We start from the raw sequence: 14,034 nt of genomic DNA on the forward strand, positions 1-14,034 counted from the left end.
AATAGGCTAGAAAAAGCATTTTACAAAATTCGGCTTCATGGTATAAACTCTTAGCAGATCAGGAGTAGAATGGAGTTTCTCTATCCTAATGAATTGTTCTACTGAAAACTTACTAATAACCTACATAATTATGAAATATTTAACATTTTCCACCCATATTCAAGGCCAAAACAGAATGACCATTATCATCAATGTTCTGTTCAACATCGTACCAGCTAGGATGTCAAATGCAAAAACCACAAAAGAAATAAAAGTTTTAAAGATCGAAAAAAGGGAAAACTCATCATTTGAGTTTTTGATGCTTTGTGTTATAGAAAACCCAGGAGACCTGCTTTGGTCTATTCCTGCTGGTATAACAAAATACCAGAGTCTGGATAATTAATGAATGAAAATCACATATTTCTCACAGTTCTAGAGGTTGAGAAGTCCTGGACCAAGATATCAGCAGGTCCTGTGTCTGAAGAGGGTCCAGCAGCCCTGCTCCCAAGATGGTGCCTTGAATGCTGTGTCCTCACACAGCAGAAGGGACTGCAGGGCAAAAGGGGCAGGCAGCTCCCTCACACCTCTTGTGTGAAGTCATCAGTCTCATCACTTCCTGAAAGCCCCTCCTCTTAGGACCATCATGTTGGCAGTGACATGTCCACATTGTCATGGTGGGACACATTGAGATCATCATAGGAAAATACAGACTGCTAGTATTAATAAGTGAATTTATCAACGTCTGCAGATACAAGGACAATACACTAAAATAAATTTTGTTTCTATATACCAGCAATGAACAAGTGGAAAATTAAAAAGTAGCATTTAAAATAGAGCACCAAAAAATTAAATACCTAGGAATTAATCTATTGAGAATTATATCAGATTTCTATCCTGAAAATACAACATTGCTGAGAAAAATTAAAGGAGACATAAATAAATGGAGATACCATTTTTATTTATTAGAATACTTAATGTAGATATCAGTTCTCCACAGTTGATTTGTAGGTTCAATTCAGTGGGTTCCAAAATCCTTGCAGAGTTTTTTTGGTAGACATTGACAACACATTCTCAATGATATAACAACCGAAAGGACCTGGAATCACGGTCGTGAAGAGGAAAAAATTTGAGGTCTCATAAGACCTACACAAAGCTTACTCCAAAGCTGTAGCAATCAACACAGGTAGAAGGATGGACAGGCCAAAGGAACAGAAGGATCCAGAATAGACCTATTCATTAGTGGTCACTTGATGTAGGAGTTCAGTAGGGAAAGGATGATCTTCCAATAAACAGTATTGAAACAGGATGATCTGTAAGGAAAGAAGAAAAGAAGAAGAGCTTCAGAAATGAGTAAATGAGGTAGTACATGGCTACCTATTTTTCTTAATTTCTTTCAAATACAAGTGACTGTCAAAAGCAGAATAATAACAATGTACTTTGAAGTTTATAGCATAAGCGGAAGTAGAATGTATAAAACAATAGCACACGGGACAGAAATGGGTCTTGGCGGTAGTTGCAAACATAAATGGGCTAAACGGGTTCAATAATGTGGATGTGTTCTGCAGCTGTACGTATACATCCACGTGTCTGATTGGATACAAAGTCACACTTCAACTCTAGAGACCCACTACCCTGAAGTACAAGGGTTGACAGTGTGCTATGGGAACAGTGAGCATAGTAGTAGGGTGAGTGCCATGTGGTCAGTCCCTGAAATGCTGGGCAGCAATGTGAAGGAAGGACTTTCTGACACATAGAGAATGAATGAATCTCCTGGACATAATGCTAGAAAAAAATCAGCCTTAAAAACCACCACTTTATGATTCTGATTTAGTCAGATTTTTTACTGCTGGGACCAAAAGATCAAACAAGAACAATTTTATAGGAGAAAAAGTTTATTTGTGTCTCCCATTTTCAGAAGTCTCAGTCCACAGATGGATGACTCTCTTGCTCTGGGCCTCAGGTGAGGCAGAACATCATGGTGGAAGGGCATGGAGGAGGAAAGTGGCTCCAGTCAGGAAAACCAGGAAGCAGAAAGACTCTTCTCACCAAGGATAAAATATATACCCCCAAAGGCCTGCCCCAGTGACCCCCCTCTCCCGCCACACTCTGCCTCCCTGCAGTCACCACTCAGTGGTTATACAACTTGATTATACACCTACAAATCCACTCTTAATAAGTTTGCCAAGTTGTATAGCCAGTTGTATAACCAGTTAATCCCTATCAGGGGATTAATGCACTGGTTAGGCTAAAACTTTCATCACTCCAATCATTTCACCCCTAAACTTTCTTGCACTGTCTCACACATGAGCTTTTGGGGGACACCTCTTCTCTAAACCATAACAGATTTCATTTATATGGTCAAACCAGCCCCAGTGCTGGAAACAAGGGTGTGTGGATTAGCTGGGGATGGGTGGACATGGAAGGCAGGGGCTTTCTTGGGTGTGAGGAACATTCTATATTTTGTGTGTTCAGATACAGGCGGTTCTAATTGGCATGGTACCATGTGAAATGGGACTCATGCATATCAGTACTATGCCCTCATTTTGCTTGTTCCTGTGGTGACTACATCGGATCTGTCACTGCAGAGCCGTGCAATGTGAGGACTTAGTTCTGCTTTGCACACCTCTCCATCACAGGAGTGCTATGGAAAGTGAGGGCTACCTGTACGCGCAGAAATTGTTCTAAACTTGATCTGTGTGTACTCCTTCCTGCATTTATGTTATAAGTCAACTGAAAATAAGATACTAAAATAAAAATGAATTACCAACATCATTGGGATTCTTGAGGGCCTAGTAGAAGCACTCTGTTATCTTCTGTGCTGATTCTCAACCAGTTGAAGAATTAGACAAGTGTCAGCAGAGGGAGATGCAAATGGTCGCCTTGAAAATGCCATTTTCTGAAAGGAGCCAGAATGGCTTTCTGACTTCTAGCCATGATGGCAGCTTATTTGATAGAGCCTCTGAATCTCAGAGCAGACGCAGTTCCCTGAGTCCTGCCCCTGCTGGTCCAGGAGAAGCAGGAGGGCAAGGACATGAGGCCCCCACGTGCAGGCCCTGGATGGCTGAGCACCAGTAACTGAGCCTGTCGGGGAGAAAGGGTTGGGATGGGAAGGCCAGGAGAAGGCAGGGGGACCCTGGGCTCCTTGTGGACCCCAGGGGTGGTGCAGAGGCGCTTACCTAACAAGCAGCATGGACAGACTGTCCTCGCCCTGTCCTTCAATCGAATGGAGCCAGTAAGGGAAGCAAATCTGAGAATTGATTGACTCAGGAAACTGAGAGCGGTGTCTGGCTGTGGCACTGCTGCATGGAGGCCTAGAGGAGGCCTGGGCCTGGTCTTTCTCCACCCTCAACTCTGATTTCCTCTGAGTTGGCATCACTGCCAGACTATGGGAATGAGATGGCTGAGGGGCAGGACCTTTGCTAGCTCAAAACCTGTGGTGTTGGTTTCCAGGCAGAGCCTGCCAGGGGTGCTGAGTGGTGCTGGACTATGCCAGCCGACCCCACAGAGAGCGTGGAAGAGGCCGCCTGCGTGAGGCTCCCGAGCTGAGTGTGGGGATGGCCCGCAGGAGGCCCAGGGCAGCAAGCACCAAGTGTCCACAGGCACAGGCAGGGCAGAGCCCACCCTGTGCGGGCACCAAGCTGTAGTCACAGCCTCCGCTCCTAGCACTTGGGCCACGAAGGTCCAGTCCTGACTCTGCTTTTCTGTCCTGCCAGTGCAAGGAGCCATAAAGGTCATTGCATTTTAGTTATTTTCTCTGGCTCCAGACAGCTCTACAACTCCTAAAAATATTTAAAAAAAAAAAAATTCACCTTCTTGCTCTCACAACTTGATCAAAGGAACGTTTGCTTCCCTCCAACTACCCAGGTGCGGTCTAGCCTGGCTTTGTCTGTGCAAACTTGACTGACCCAACACCACTTGCCCAGGGATGAAAACGAGCACCCCGTGTGCTTGTTGTGGCCAGTGGGTAGTGATGTGTGCAGCCCCACATCCTTCTGGGATTTTGTGAGGTGAAGCACTCATGGCCCCATTTCATAGGCTAGAATCTGGGGAGGACTTTGTACTCTCTCAGGCCACTGGTCATCTTTAGAACTCGTTTGTAGATGATGCTGTGTTAAGGGCAATGTTGAGTGAGCTCTGAGAAGAGCCTCGGGTTGTAGTGACAAAGGTTTGCAGGAGTTCCTGTCCTAGTCCCTCCCTCAGAGAAGGCAGAGCTCAGAGGCCCACAGGGTTAGGAAAACAAGGCAGGCAGGTGGAAACTTTCTAAAAACATGACAGTTCACTCCTCAGTGTCTGAAAAGTCTGCCAAGTTTTTTAGGAAACAACTGATTTCATCATTAGTCGCACATTAGGACTACCTGGCTCCCAGAGAGGAGGAGCAGTGCCTGTTAGATGAGGTCAGCTCGCAGTGGTGAGGGGAGCAAGGCAGGGGGCGCTCTCCCCTCTGTGGAAGAGCAGCAGGAGGGTTCCGAAGAGGAGAAGGCGGAGGTGGGCCTTGTGCAGGTTGCGGGCTGCCTGGGGCCTTCGCACAGGCGCCTCCCTGTGGTCTGATCAGAGTGCCCTTCCCTCAGACTTGGCATGGCTGGCCCTTTCTTACTGAGAAGTCCCCATACCAGTGTCCTCTCTGCAAGGAGACCTGCCCAAGCACCTAGGGGCCCCTCTGTTGGGAGGCCTGCCCAGGTGCCCATCTTCCCAGCCAGCCCCCGAGCTGCTCCAGCACCTCTCATCTGAAATGTCTATCTGTCCCTCTTAATTAGTTTCTCTGACGATCTGAGTTCCATGAGGGCAGAGGCTGGTCCGTCTTGTCCCCCTGAGACCTCAGAGCCTGTGCAGTATGGCACGCTGGCTTCTGGTTAGGGTCCAGCAGGAGTCGTGTTCCTGCCCGGGATGCTCTCATTCCACATCCAGGACTCCACTGAGCGGGCTTGGAGAGATGACACAGTGCAGAATGCGCCCCCATGGCCTCTGCTTCCTGCGTCAGCAGTGGCATTTGTGACAATCATAGGGATGTGGAGGATGAAGTGAGGATGTCAAAAGTGAGGAAGATGCACAGTTGTGTTCTCAGAACTGTCTTTCAGAGAAGCCAGCTGAAGGGAAGCAGGTGGGAAGCAGGGCAGAGATGGCCTGTAGGCTGCTGCTGGTGGGTGTTTCCATCACCCATCCAGAGTCAAGGGCCTCAGTGTGGGGTGAAGATCAGGAGGCCTGGGGCTGCCCAGGCCAGTGAGGGCAGCAGAAGGGAGGAGGGTGGTGGGACCCTGGAGCCCTGGGCATAAGTTGAACACACAAGGAGTGGTGCAGAAAGTCTGTCCTGGTGTGATTATCTAGACTCCCCTCTTGTTTGCTGTGTAATCCCAGGGAAGTTGCTTACCATCTCAGAGCCTCTGATGCCTTATCTATAAAATGGGGGCAATCACATATCTGTTGCAGAGTTATGAGAATTAAATGAGCTAAAGCATCTAGCAGCAAGTTTCTGTAGTAGGAGACATGAAAAATATCTTCTTTCATCACAGGGACAGTGCATATGTAAAAGAAAGAAAATGGGGATGAACTGCATGTGTTTACACAAGCGACGCCAGGACTGAATCTCCAGTGTACCCAGGAATCAGTGCCGAAAGGCTATTTCCATCTTAGGGCCAGGTAGTGGTCCCCAGTTCAGGTGCCTCCCAGCACATGTGGCTCTCGTGGCTTTGCCATGGTCTGTGTGGACAGAGCAGCAGGCGCTGTGCGTTCACCTGTTGTCCTGTGTCTGCTCAGCCTCACTGCTCAGGCAGGGCTGTTGCCATGACAGCACGTTGGGAAGGCGGCTGCCTGTCGCCCCTCCTTGCAGACAGGCAAGGCTCTGACTTCCCCTGCACACTGCATGCCTCTTAGGAAGGGCACTCCTGACCACAGGGGGCAGTGATGCCCTGGTGCTGGTCACTCCTCAGACCAGCTGGGAGCACTTGGGCTGCTTTTAGGTGGGATGCCCTCAGGTGATCAGGGGCTTGCTGGGTGGAGGATTTTCCCCTCTCATTTACAGGGTCTGGAGATCTGCAGGCAAGGGGCTCTCTAGGGCTCCAGAGAGTTGTGAGGAACACATGCATTTCCCAGGGTCCCTTTTTGAAGAAGTCCTGGGATGTGGCACTGATCCTCATGGTCCTTCGTCCCCATGGAGTGCCAGCTGTCATCTTTGTTTCAGGTTGGTGGTAGGAGGAGAGATGAAGAAGGGAGTTGGGTCTTCCTTTGAGGACACTTTCACTTTAGAGGTCACACATACTTTAACCTCTTGGCCAGGACTACCTCTTTCAGCTATACCTGGCCACAGGGGATGGGACAGTGGCCCTTTATTAAGTGCCCTCAGCTCCTGGAGAGTCTGGCATGGTGCTCTGTTAGTTTCCCAAGGCTGCTGTGACATTACCACAGACATGCTGGTTTATAATGACAGAGGCTCCAGGTCCAGCACCCAGGTGTCAGCAGGGCCATGCTCCCTCCAACGGCTCTAGACAGGCTCCTCCCTGTCTCTGCCAGCTTCTGCTGGCGACTGGCCATGCATGGTGCTCCTTGGAGTGTCCGTGCATCTCTCCAGTCCATCTTCTTGTGGCCTTCTCCCATGAGAACCCCATCTGGTCCTGTCCTTATGCAGACACCAGTCACTGCACAGTCTTATCTTAATGTATATCTTCATTCCATCTGCAATACCCTATTCCAAATGAAGCCATGTCCTGACTCTCTAGGTAGGCATGCTCACCTCACTACAGGTGCCAGGGAGGACAGTGAGAAGGATGTTGGGGTGGTGGCCTCCAGTCTTTGACCCCATGAAGGGGAGTTCTTCACAAGATAACTTTCAATGATGGCTCATTGGAAGCTGGCCAAACTGCGGTTTCCACTGAGATGCACGTCCTGGTAGGTCCAGCTGCCCAGAGTGACCGGATCCTGTTCTTGCAAGGAGAGGAGAAGGGAGGGTTGAAGAAGCCACCTGAATTTGAGTCATGGTCTGCTGACAGCTTGGGCCCGGGCACATTCACCTTTCTGGCCTGAGTTCTGTGTGTGCAGTGGGGTAAACGTCTGTTTCCAGGGTCTTGAAGGCTGTGCGGATTCCTCTCTGAAGTACAGTGAAGCCCTTCACTCACACTCACCTATGAGAGAGATGTGGCCGCAAGTTTGTCATTCTTTCCCATTCTCTGGCCCTTAGGGCTCTTTTGGTTCCAGAGGACAGAAATTCTACTTCAAACCATCTTCATCCTTGAGAGAATCTTGCTTTCACCACTGTGAAGTTGTAGGATTGGCTTCAACTGTAGCTCCAGGGCATGAGTGCCCTCACCCCAGATGCAGGTATTTGGGGATCTGCTGTCTCATGCTGTGCCACCTTCAGGCCAGGCAGGGGCTCTTACGTTGTGCTGGGGAGAGATCACTGCTCTTAAGCTTAGTTCTTAGCTCTTAAGAACTTGCAGGAGGGTATAGAAATGTATTCTCCAGGACGTTGTCTCTGATTGGGTCAGGTATCCATCCCAAACCAATGACTGTCAGCGGCGGGCCATGTGGGTGGCCAGAGCCAATCATAGACTGCCCTGGGAACTCGGAGTGTTCCAGCCTCACCCCACCCATTTCCTAACCCACCCATGGGCTGAGACTAGGATTGTCAAAGAAGGGTGCAAGGACAAGGAGGAATGTCCAGCACGGTGAGAAAGAGGGCTCAGGAGCCAATGGTCTAGCACTTGCACAGCCCCTGAGGGCAGGGGCAGTACTGTTGGGAGCGCACAGCCTGAGAGGCAGGTGTAGGGTCCAGGCATTGTGAGACTGCCTGCTGTCTGCGAGTGGCTTGGCTAGTCTCTGAAGCTCTCTCTTGGATTCCAGCAGGGGAAATACAACAGTCTAGAACATGTCAGCTGCAAAGTGTCTTCTGCATTGTCCATCTGTTCTCCAAGGCCATCTCCACTGGTTGAGAATGTTTCCTAGAAACCTTTTCCATCATGGTTGGGGTGCCTCTGCTGTCACCACCTGGATGACGGCAAGTTGGAGCTCTTCTAGGCTGGGAATTTGGGGTCCTGCAGATGCCCTGATTGCAGTGGTGCTGCATTTTGAGGAAAGTCAGCATGAGATGGTGGTGGGTTGCACACCTGGGCCCCAGGCAAAGCCATGTGCAGCTGGGACGTGGATACTGAGGGGGAGACTGGAGTCCTGCCTGGATAGCCTGTTAGCTGGGTCACCCCCACTGCCACTACTGTGAGGTTCCCCTCACTTTATTTTTCTTCTCTTGGCACTAATCACTCAGATCTACTACTGCATTTACTTATTTCTTATGTTTTCTCTTTCCTACTGCAGAATAGAAGCCCCAGGGTAGGGCAGCAGGTCTGTTTGCTCACTGAAACCTCCCATCACCCACAGAAAACACTTGGCTGGGTATTTGTTGAATTAAGGGAAATACTTGTGAATGGTTTATATCAGTAGACTCCTTCCACCTAAATTCTGATTGCTCCCGCCTTGGCATCACATCCATAGCATCTTTGGGGGTTGTCTTAGCAGGGAGGCAGTGTCCTCCCACTCAGGAATTGGATGTAGCCAAAGCAGGTGGGTGCTGATGACCAGGGTAGCAGTGGGCACACTCCACGCTGCTCAAGGAGAAACTGCATCAACGCCGGCTGCTGAGCCCTGGAGAGATCTGCGCAGGGCAGGTGGAGAGCAGCCTGAAGTCTTCCAAAGAAAGGTCTCTGGTGTTGGCAGGCCTGCAGCTCGTGGCTGTATGACCTCCTAGCCTGGGACCTGGGGTACCACTTCTCTCCTGTTATGATCTCAAGTGTATTTTATCAGTTTTCAGTGGCTTGCTTTGTAAATTAGACTGTCTTATGTGATGTAGGAGCTGAGAAAGGTCAATGAGTCAATGTCAGGTCAGCATTGATGGCATGCTCATATTCTAATATGCTTGTGGAGTCCTTTCCATGGTTGACCCAACGGTTTGACCTTTCCTGGGCATGTGCTTGACACCGTCCTCACTGAGCTATGCGCGTTCTTTCAGAGATTTACCCATCTAAACAGAGCTAATTGCTAAATGCTGTGACAACAAGTAATCACCCAGCTCAGGCCATTGTGATTTTGGTCAATTAATGAAACTCCAATTGTCCCTTTTAATGCCTGTCTGAGTTTCCTGGGACCACTGAAACAAATCATCTTAAACCAGATGGCTTTTTACAACTTGTGTATCCTCTGACAGTTCTGGAGTCATAGAAGTCCAAGTCCTGGCAGGACCACACACCCTCGAAGGCCTGAGAGTATGCTCCTGGAGGGCCAAGCAGGGAGGCCAAGCCACCAAGAGGTTCTGTGATATTGGGGCTCTGGGGCAAGTCAGGACTGGGTGTCCATTTAAGTGTCAGCTGCATATGGGAGGAGTTGATGACATAGGTGAGGACGTGGCTGTCCACAAGAGGGACACAGGGAGAAGAGGCCCATCATGCAGGATCTGTAGGCATCAGGGGCAGCCAGAGCAAGTCGTGTCTGTGAGGAGGCTCAAAACTGAGGAGCCCCTGTGGAAGAGGTGAGGGAAGGAGAAGTTCATGAGGCAGTAGAGGGCCACCTTGTAAGGCACTGCTCAAGTTGAGGCTAGGAGGACGAAACTCGTCCAGTGGGCAGAGGGCCTGGAGTGCCTTGGCCACCCTGGCTGGAGCTATTTTGGTGGTGGGGTGGGGGCTGAAGTGGCTGAGTGAGTGGGAGACCTGGGGCTGAGTGGAGCAGCGGCCGTACAGAGCAGCTCGCTGTAGAGATATATTGGGTGGGGTGTGCTGCTGGGCAGAGTTTACGTGTTCTATTAAGTGAAGTGGGGGAGGACTTGGGCATAGCTGAGCTCCAGCAGCAAGTGCCAGGGTGACTGTATAGGTCCTTGGACTCAGAGATCTGTCCACTCTGTCCTCAGGGGAATAAAGGGGAGCTGGACTCAGGCCACGGACTTGGGCCACTATGGTCCTGAGAGTTCCCAGTTCAGTCAAGCCTGTCCGCAGCTCTGGTTTGACCTCCCTAGGCCTCAGGCCCTGGCAAGGAGCAGGTTCCCTGGTCATGAGCCCCCTCCATACCTAGCTGCCCTCGCTTCCTTTTCCAGATGGATGAGATCAAAGGCAAAGACCGGGTGATTCTGGCCCTGGAGAAGGAGCTGGGTGTGCAAGCCGGCCAGGCCCAGAGGCTGCTTCTACAGAAGGAGGCTTTGGATGAGCAGCTGGTCCAGGTCAAAGAGGCTGAGCGCCATCACAGCAGTCCAAAGAGGGAGCTCCCGCCTGGCATTGGGGACATGGCGGAACTCATGGGGGGCCAGGTAAGGCGCAGCTCCCCCAATAAGCCTTTGCACTTCAGGGCTGACCAACACCACCCCTTCCTCCCTGCCCATCATCTGTTGGCTAGCCTGCCTTCTCCGGCCTTTCCCACCCTCCTGCGCTCCCACCTTCCTTCCATGCATCTTCTGCCCATCCGTGTACCCTTTCCTCCCCAATTGGCCTGTCCCATGTGCCAGGCCAGCGCTGGGCGCTGAGAAGGGCCAGGTAAAGACTGGCTGCTTTGGCCGAATGTGGTCTCAGGACTCGTTGCAGAGAAAAACATGAAGACTTCACACAGGGTCCACTGTGGGGCCAGGAAGGGACCCAGGAAGGCAGGGAGTGGCAAAGTCAGAGTCCTACGAGAAAGTGACAACTGCAAGGGCATTGAGGGCACTGGCAGGGCCCTGACGGAGGGGCCCCGAGCATGCCGGCCTGTGGTCATTCACGCCCACCTGCTAGGAGCGCTGTGTTTCAGCACTGCAGGGGCTGGCGCTTCAGCCTCTGCCTAGGAGGACTGGGCAGGTGGCATGGGCAGGCCTTTGTGAGAGAGGCAGGGAGGCAGAGCTTTGAGAGGTCCCTGGGGCCACTGAGGGTGGAAGTCTCCATCCTCTGGACAGGACGTCTTCCCCAGGGGTGTGGCAGGGTGTGGGGCGTCACCAACCTGCTCCCCGCCCCACAGCTGTCCTAAGGACCTCTGCTGCTGTGTGCTCTGGGGAGCCCTCCGTCCATCGAGGCCTCCTCACACTACGCTTGTCTCTTCGCTTTTTTAGGATCAACATATGGATGAGCGAGACGTGAGGCGATTTCAACTAAAAATTGCTGAACTGAATTCCGTCATACGGAAGCTGGAGGACAGAAACGCCCTGTTGGCAGATGAGCGGAGTGAACTGGTAATCTGCTGCACAGGGACAGGGAGCGCCCCGCAAGCAAGGGCCCTGGCCGCGACACCTGCCTGAGACACGGGGTCAATGCAGAGCCCTTGGTTGTCTTTACATTCCTTCTCATTTTCTTTTTTTTTTTTGATTAAAAATTTAACACACATTGAAGAACTCTGTTAGTACCTGTTGTTTGGAAGGAACTTACCCCTAGAGCACAGTTGGAGAAGTTCGGTGAGGCAGGTAGAGGGGATGTTCATTGCAGCACTGTCTACAGTAGCCACCCAAACAGCCAGGCACAGTCACTAATACTGGAGCACTGGCCAGGGTGGCTTTGAAGCTTTTGTGCAATGACTTCTACACAGTCTTCAGGACTGAGGAGGTAGACCACATTTAATTGACATGGAGATTTGTTCCTAATTAAATGATAAAAGCATTTCACAGAACAAAAATAATCTGTTACCATTCTGGTTACAGAAAGGCTTTTTTGGGAGGGAGGGCAGGTGATTTGATTATAGTTAGTTTTTATTTTTATCTTTTTACTTTCTTTTGCATCAAAGTTTATATGCTTCTATGTTTAAAAAATAATGAATATGGACTTCTGGTTAAAAAGCAAATCTCCAGTAATAACAGCAACTTCATAAATCTGTTTAAATTCACTGGATAAACTGCTGAACAAATTTTTATGTGGAGTATCAGTACATAAACTTTTTGACAAACACCTCCTAAATTTTATGTTTAATTTTGATGAAGGGAAGTGTGTCTATAGAATATTTGACAAAAACAGATGAAAAGTGTTAAGTATCACTCCAAGCCTTCAACAGGATCAAAATCAATTCATTTTCTTCTAGTATTTTTAAAGGCATATTTAATACAGCTTTAATCAAACTGTACATCTAATTTATTTCTACTTTTCACTTAAATATTCATGAACAGAAAAACTACTGAGGAGCTGTGCTGGTTGCCGAGTGGATTAGGAAATGCCCACAGGCCCCAGGCAGCTGGAGCACTGAGGTGTTTGAAGTGGAAATCGACCTTTTCCAGCATTTGGCCTTGAGCCGGGTGCTCCTGCTAGTGGCTCTGACAGACCCTCTGAACAGACAGTCCCAGAGAGCTTCATGCTAACTCTTAAGATGGCAACTGCAGGCAGGGGTCTTGAGTCAGTCCCTCGACCTTGAGCCTTGGTTCTAGCACTTTCTTGTGACCATGTTGCTCTCCTGTCCATTGCAGGCTCTCATCCTTAGTGTGGGGTGGGCTGGCAGGCCCTAGGTCCCAAGGGCTCAAGGAAGGAGAGCGGGAAGGTCCCTGGTGTTTCAGGCTCCTGACGGGGACTTAGGGTGTGATCCTTATGGCATTTAACTTGTTCTAATTTCCACTGTGTGTTTAATTCTCACTTCAAGTCTGAGGCAGGTGCTGCCATCATTCCCATTTTATAGATGAGGAATTGAGGCTAAGAATTTGACTATAATCATGCAGCTAAAAATGTTAGCAGGGATACTGCCCGGAGGAAGAAGTGTGGTGTTTCTAACCCTGCACAGCCCCCACCCGCCACCGCCCCATTCCTCCTTTCTGCCCCCCGCCACCACTCTGTCTCACTGGCCCGCCCTCCACACTGCAGTCAGAGCCATGGATGGTTCTAGAAGATAAACCTGATTACAGACTCTCCTGCTTCAAAGTCACTAGGAACTGGGTGGAGAACAAATGGCCAAGAGGGGCCCCAGAGGTGTTCCCAGAGATCAAACAAGAGCCTGTACATCACAAGGATGATCTGCCCAGAGGTCCTGGGGAGCTCCTCCAGGGCTAGATGGCTGTGCTTATCTCCTGGCCCCAGCACTGAAACTGGCACGCTTGAGCCCAGGGTGTATCTGTTGGCTGAAGGACGCTGAACTGCCGGGGTAGCCAGGAGCACAGTAGGTAGGATTGAATCTCCTGTGTGTGATCTCTGACCTCTGGGGGTCAAGTCCTGGGGAAGGACCATGGAAGGGAGGTCACAACACAGCCACCAGCCAGTGGAAAGCCTGAGGCCCATCTGTGGGCCACCCTCTCAGGCTGTGGCCTCCTCCTCCTGCCTTACTCCAGTGGCTGAGGCCTGGGTGAGATGCTACATTTGGAGGCTCTTTCAGTGTTTGCACTGTATAGGTCCTTGTGGTGGCAGCTCTGAGTGGGCTGCTAAATCTCTGCTCACTTCTCTAGCAGGAGTTTGGCCACCCCCAAGCCTTCAAGCGGCCTGATCTCTATCTGTCCCCACCACAGCTGAAACGGTCCCGTGAGACCGAGGTACAGCTAAAGCCACTGGTGGAGAAGAACAAGCGGATGAACAAGAAGAACGAGGACCTGCTACAGAGTATCCAGAGGATGGAGGAGAAAATCAAGAATCTCACAAGGGAAAACGTGGAAATGGTAAGTCCCAGCCATGCGGGACCACCCTGGGATTCTGGTCTGGGTGGTCCAGCCCTAAACCTCACAGTCCACATTTCCAGGGCCACTCTTGCCTTGCTCCCAGGAAGCCTCATGAACAGGGTCAGTCCACACAGCCTTTTCCGTTCTCTCCATTTCTCTAGAATGTGCACTGCTGGGGGCATCTGTGCCTGGAGGGGCCAAACAGCTGTGTCCTTAGAGACATCTCAGTTTTCTCTGAGCCTCGGTTTCTTCATCCACAAAATGGGAAGGAAGAAGTCCGCATTGCAGGATGTGGACATCCACCCGTAGGATGCATGACAGTGCACAGAGGGCCCCTAGAAAGTGGGGCTTGTAGTGGAGCCCCGTCTGTGGGAGTAGTCACAGGAATTACTCTTGATCCAGTGCTGACCTTCCCTCCCAGGAGGATGGCTGGTCTCTGTGGACAGGGCAGATTATGAGTTGCTCTAAGGTGTGTAAAACAGTATGAGCCATCACAGCTGAGCAGAACC

The 14,034-nt window shown here is 50.4% G+C and overlaps 1 protein-coding gene across 4 annotated transcripts in view; it reads left to right on the forward strand.

Annotated features, from left to right (window-relative positions):
- Jakmip1 (janus kinase and microtubule interacting protein 1) overlaps positions 1-14,034 on the forward strand; it is a 124,342-nt gene that overhangs the window by 64,883 nt on the left and 45,425 nt on the right. For 2 of the 4 annotated variants that reach the window (XM_027939618.3, XM_071614134.1), the window contains 3 exons: positions 10,043-10,252; positions 11,021-11,140; positions 13,379-13,525. In XM_027939618.3, coding sequence (XP_027795419.2) covers positions 10,043-10,252; positions 11,021-11,140; positions 13,379-13,525 — 477 coding nt within the window. Of the gene's footprint in view, positions 1-10,042; positions 10,253-11,020; positions 11,141-13,318; positions 13,526-14,034 lie in introns of all 4 variants that reach the window. The other 2 variants (XM_071614132.1, XM_071614133.1) reach the window with 1 other exon arrangement.

The sequence above is a fragment of the Marmota flaviventris genome, chromosome 7, assembly GCF_047511675.1.
Source record: "Marmota flaviventris isolate mMarFla1 chromosome 7, mMarFla1.hap1, whole genome shotgun sequence".
Lineage (NCBI taxonomy): Eukaryota > Metazoa > Chordata > Mammalia > Rodentia > Sciuridae > Marmota > Marmota flaviventris.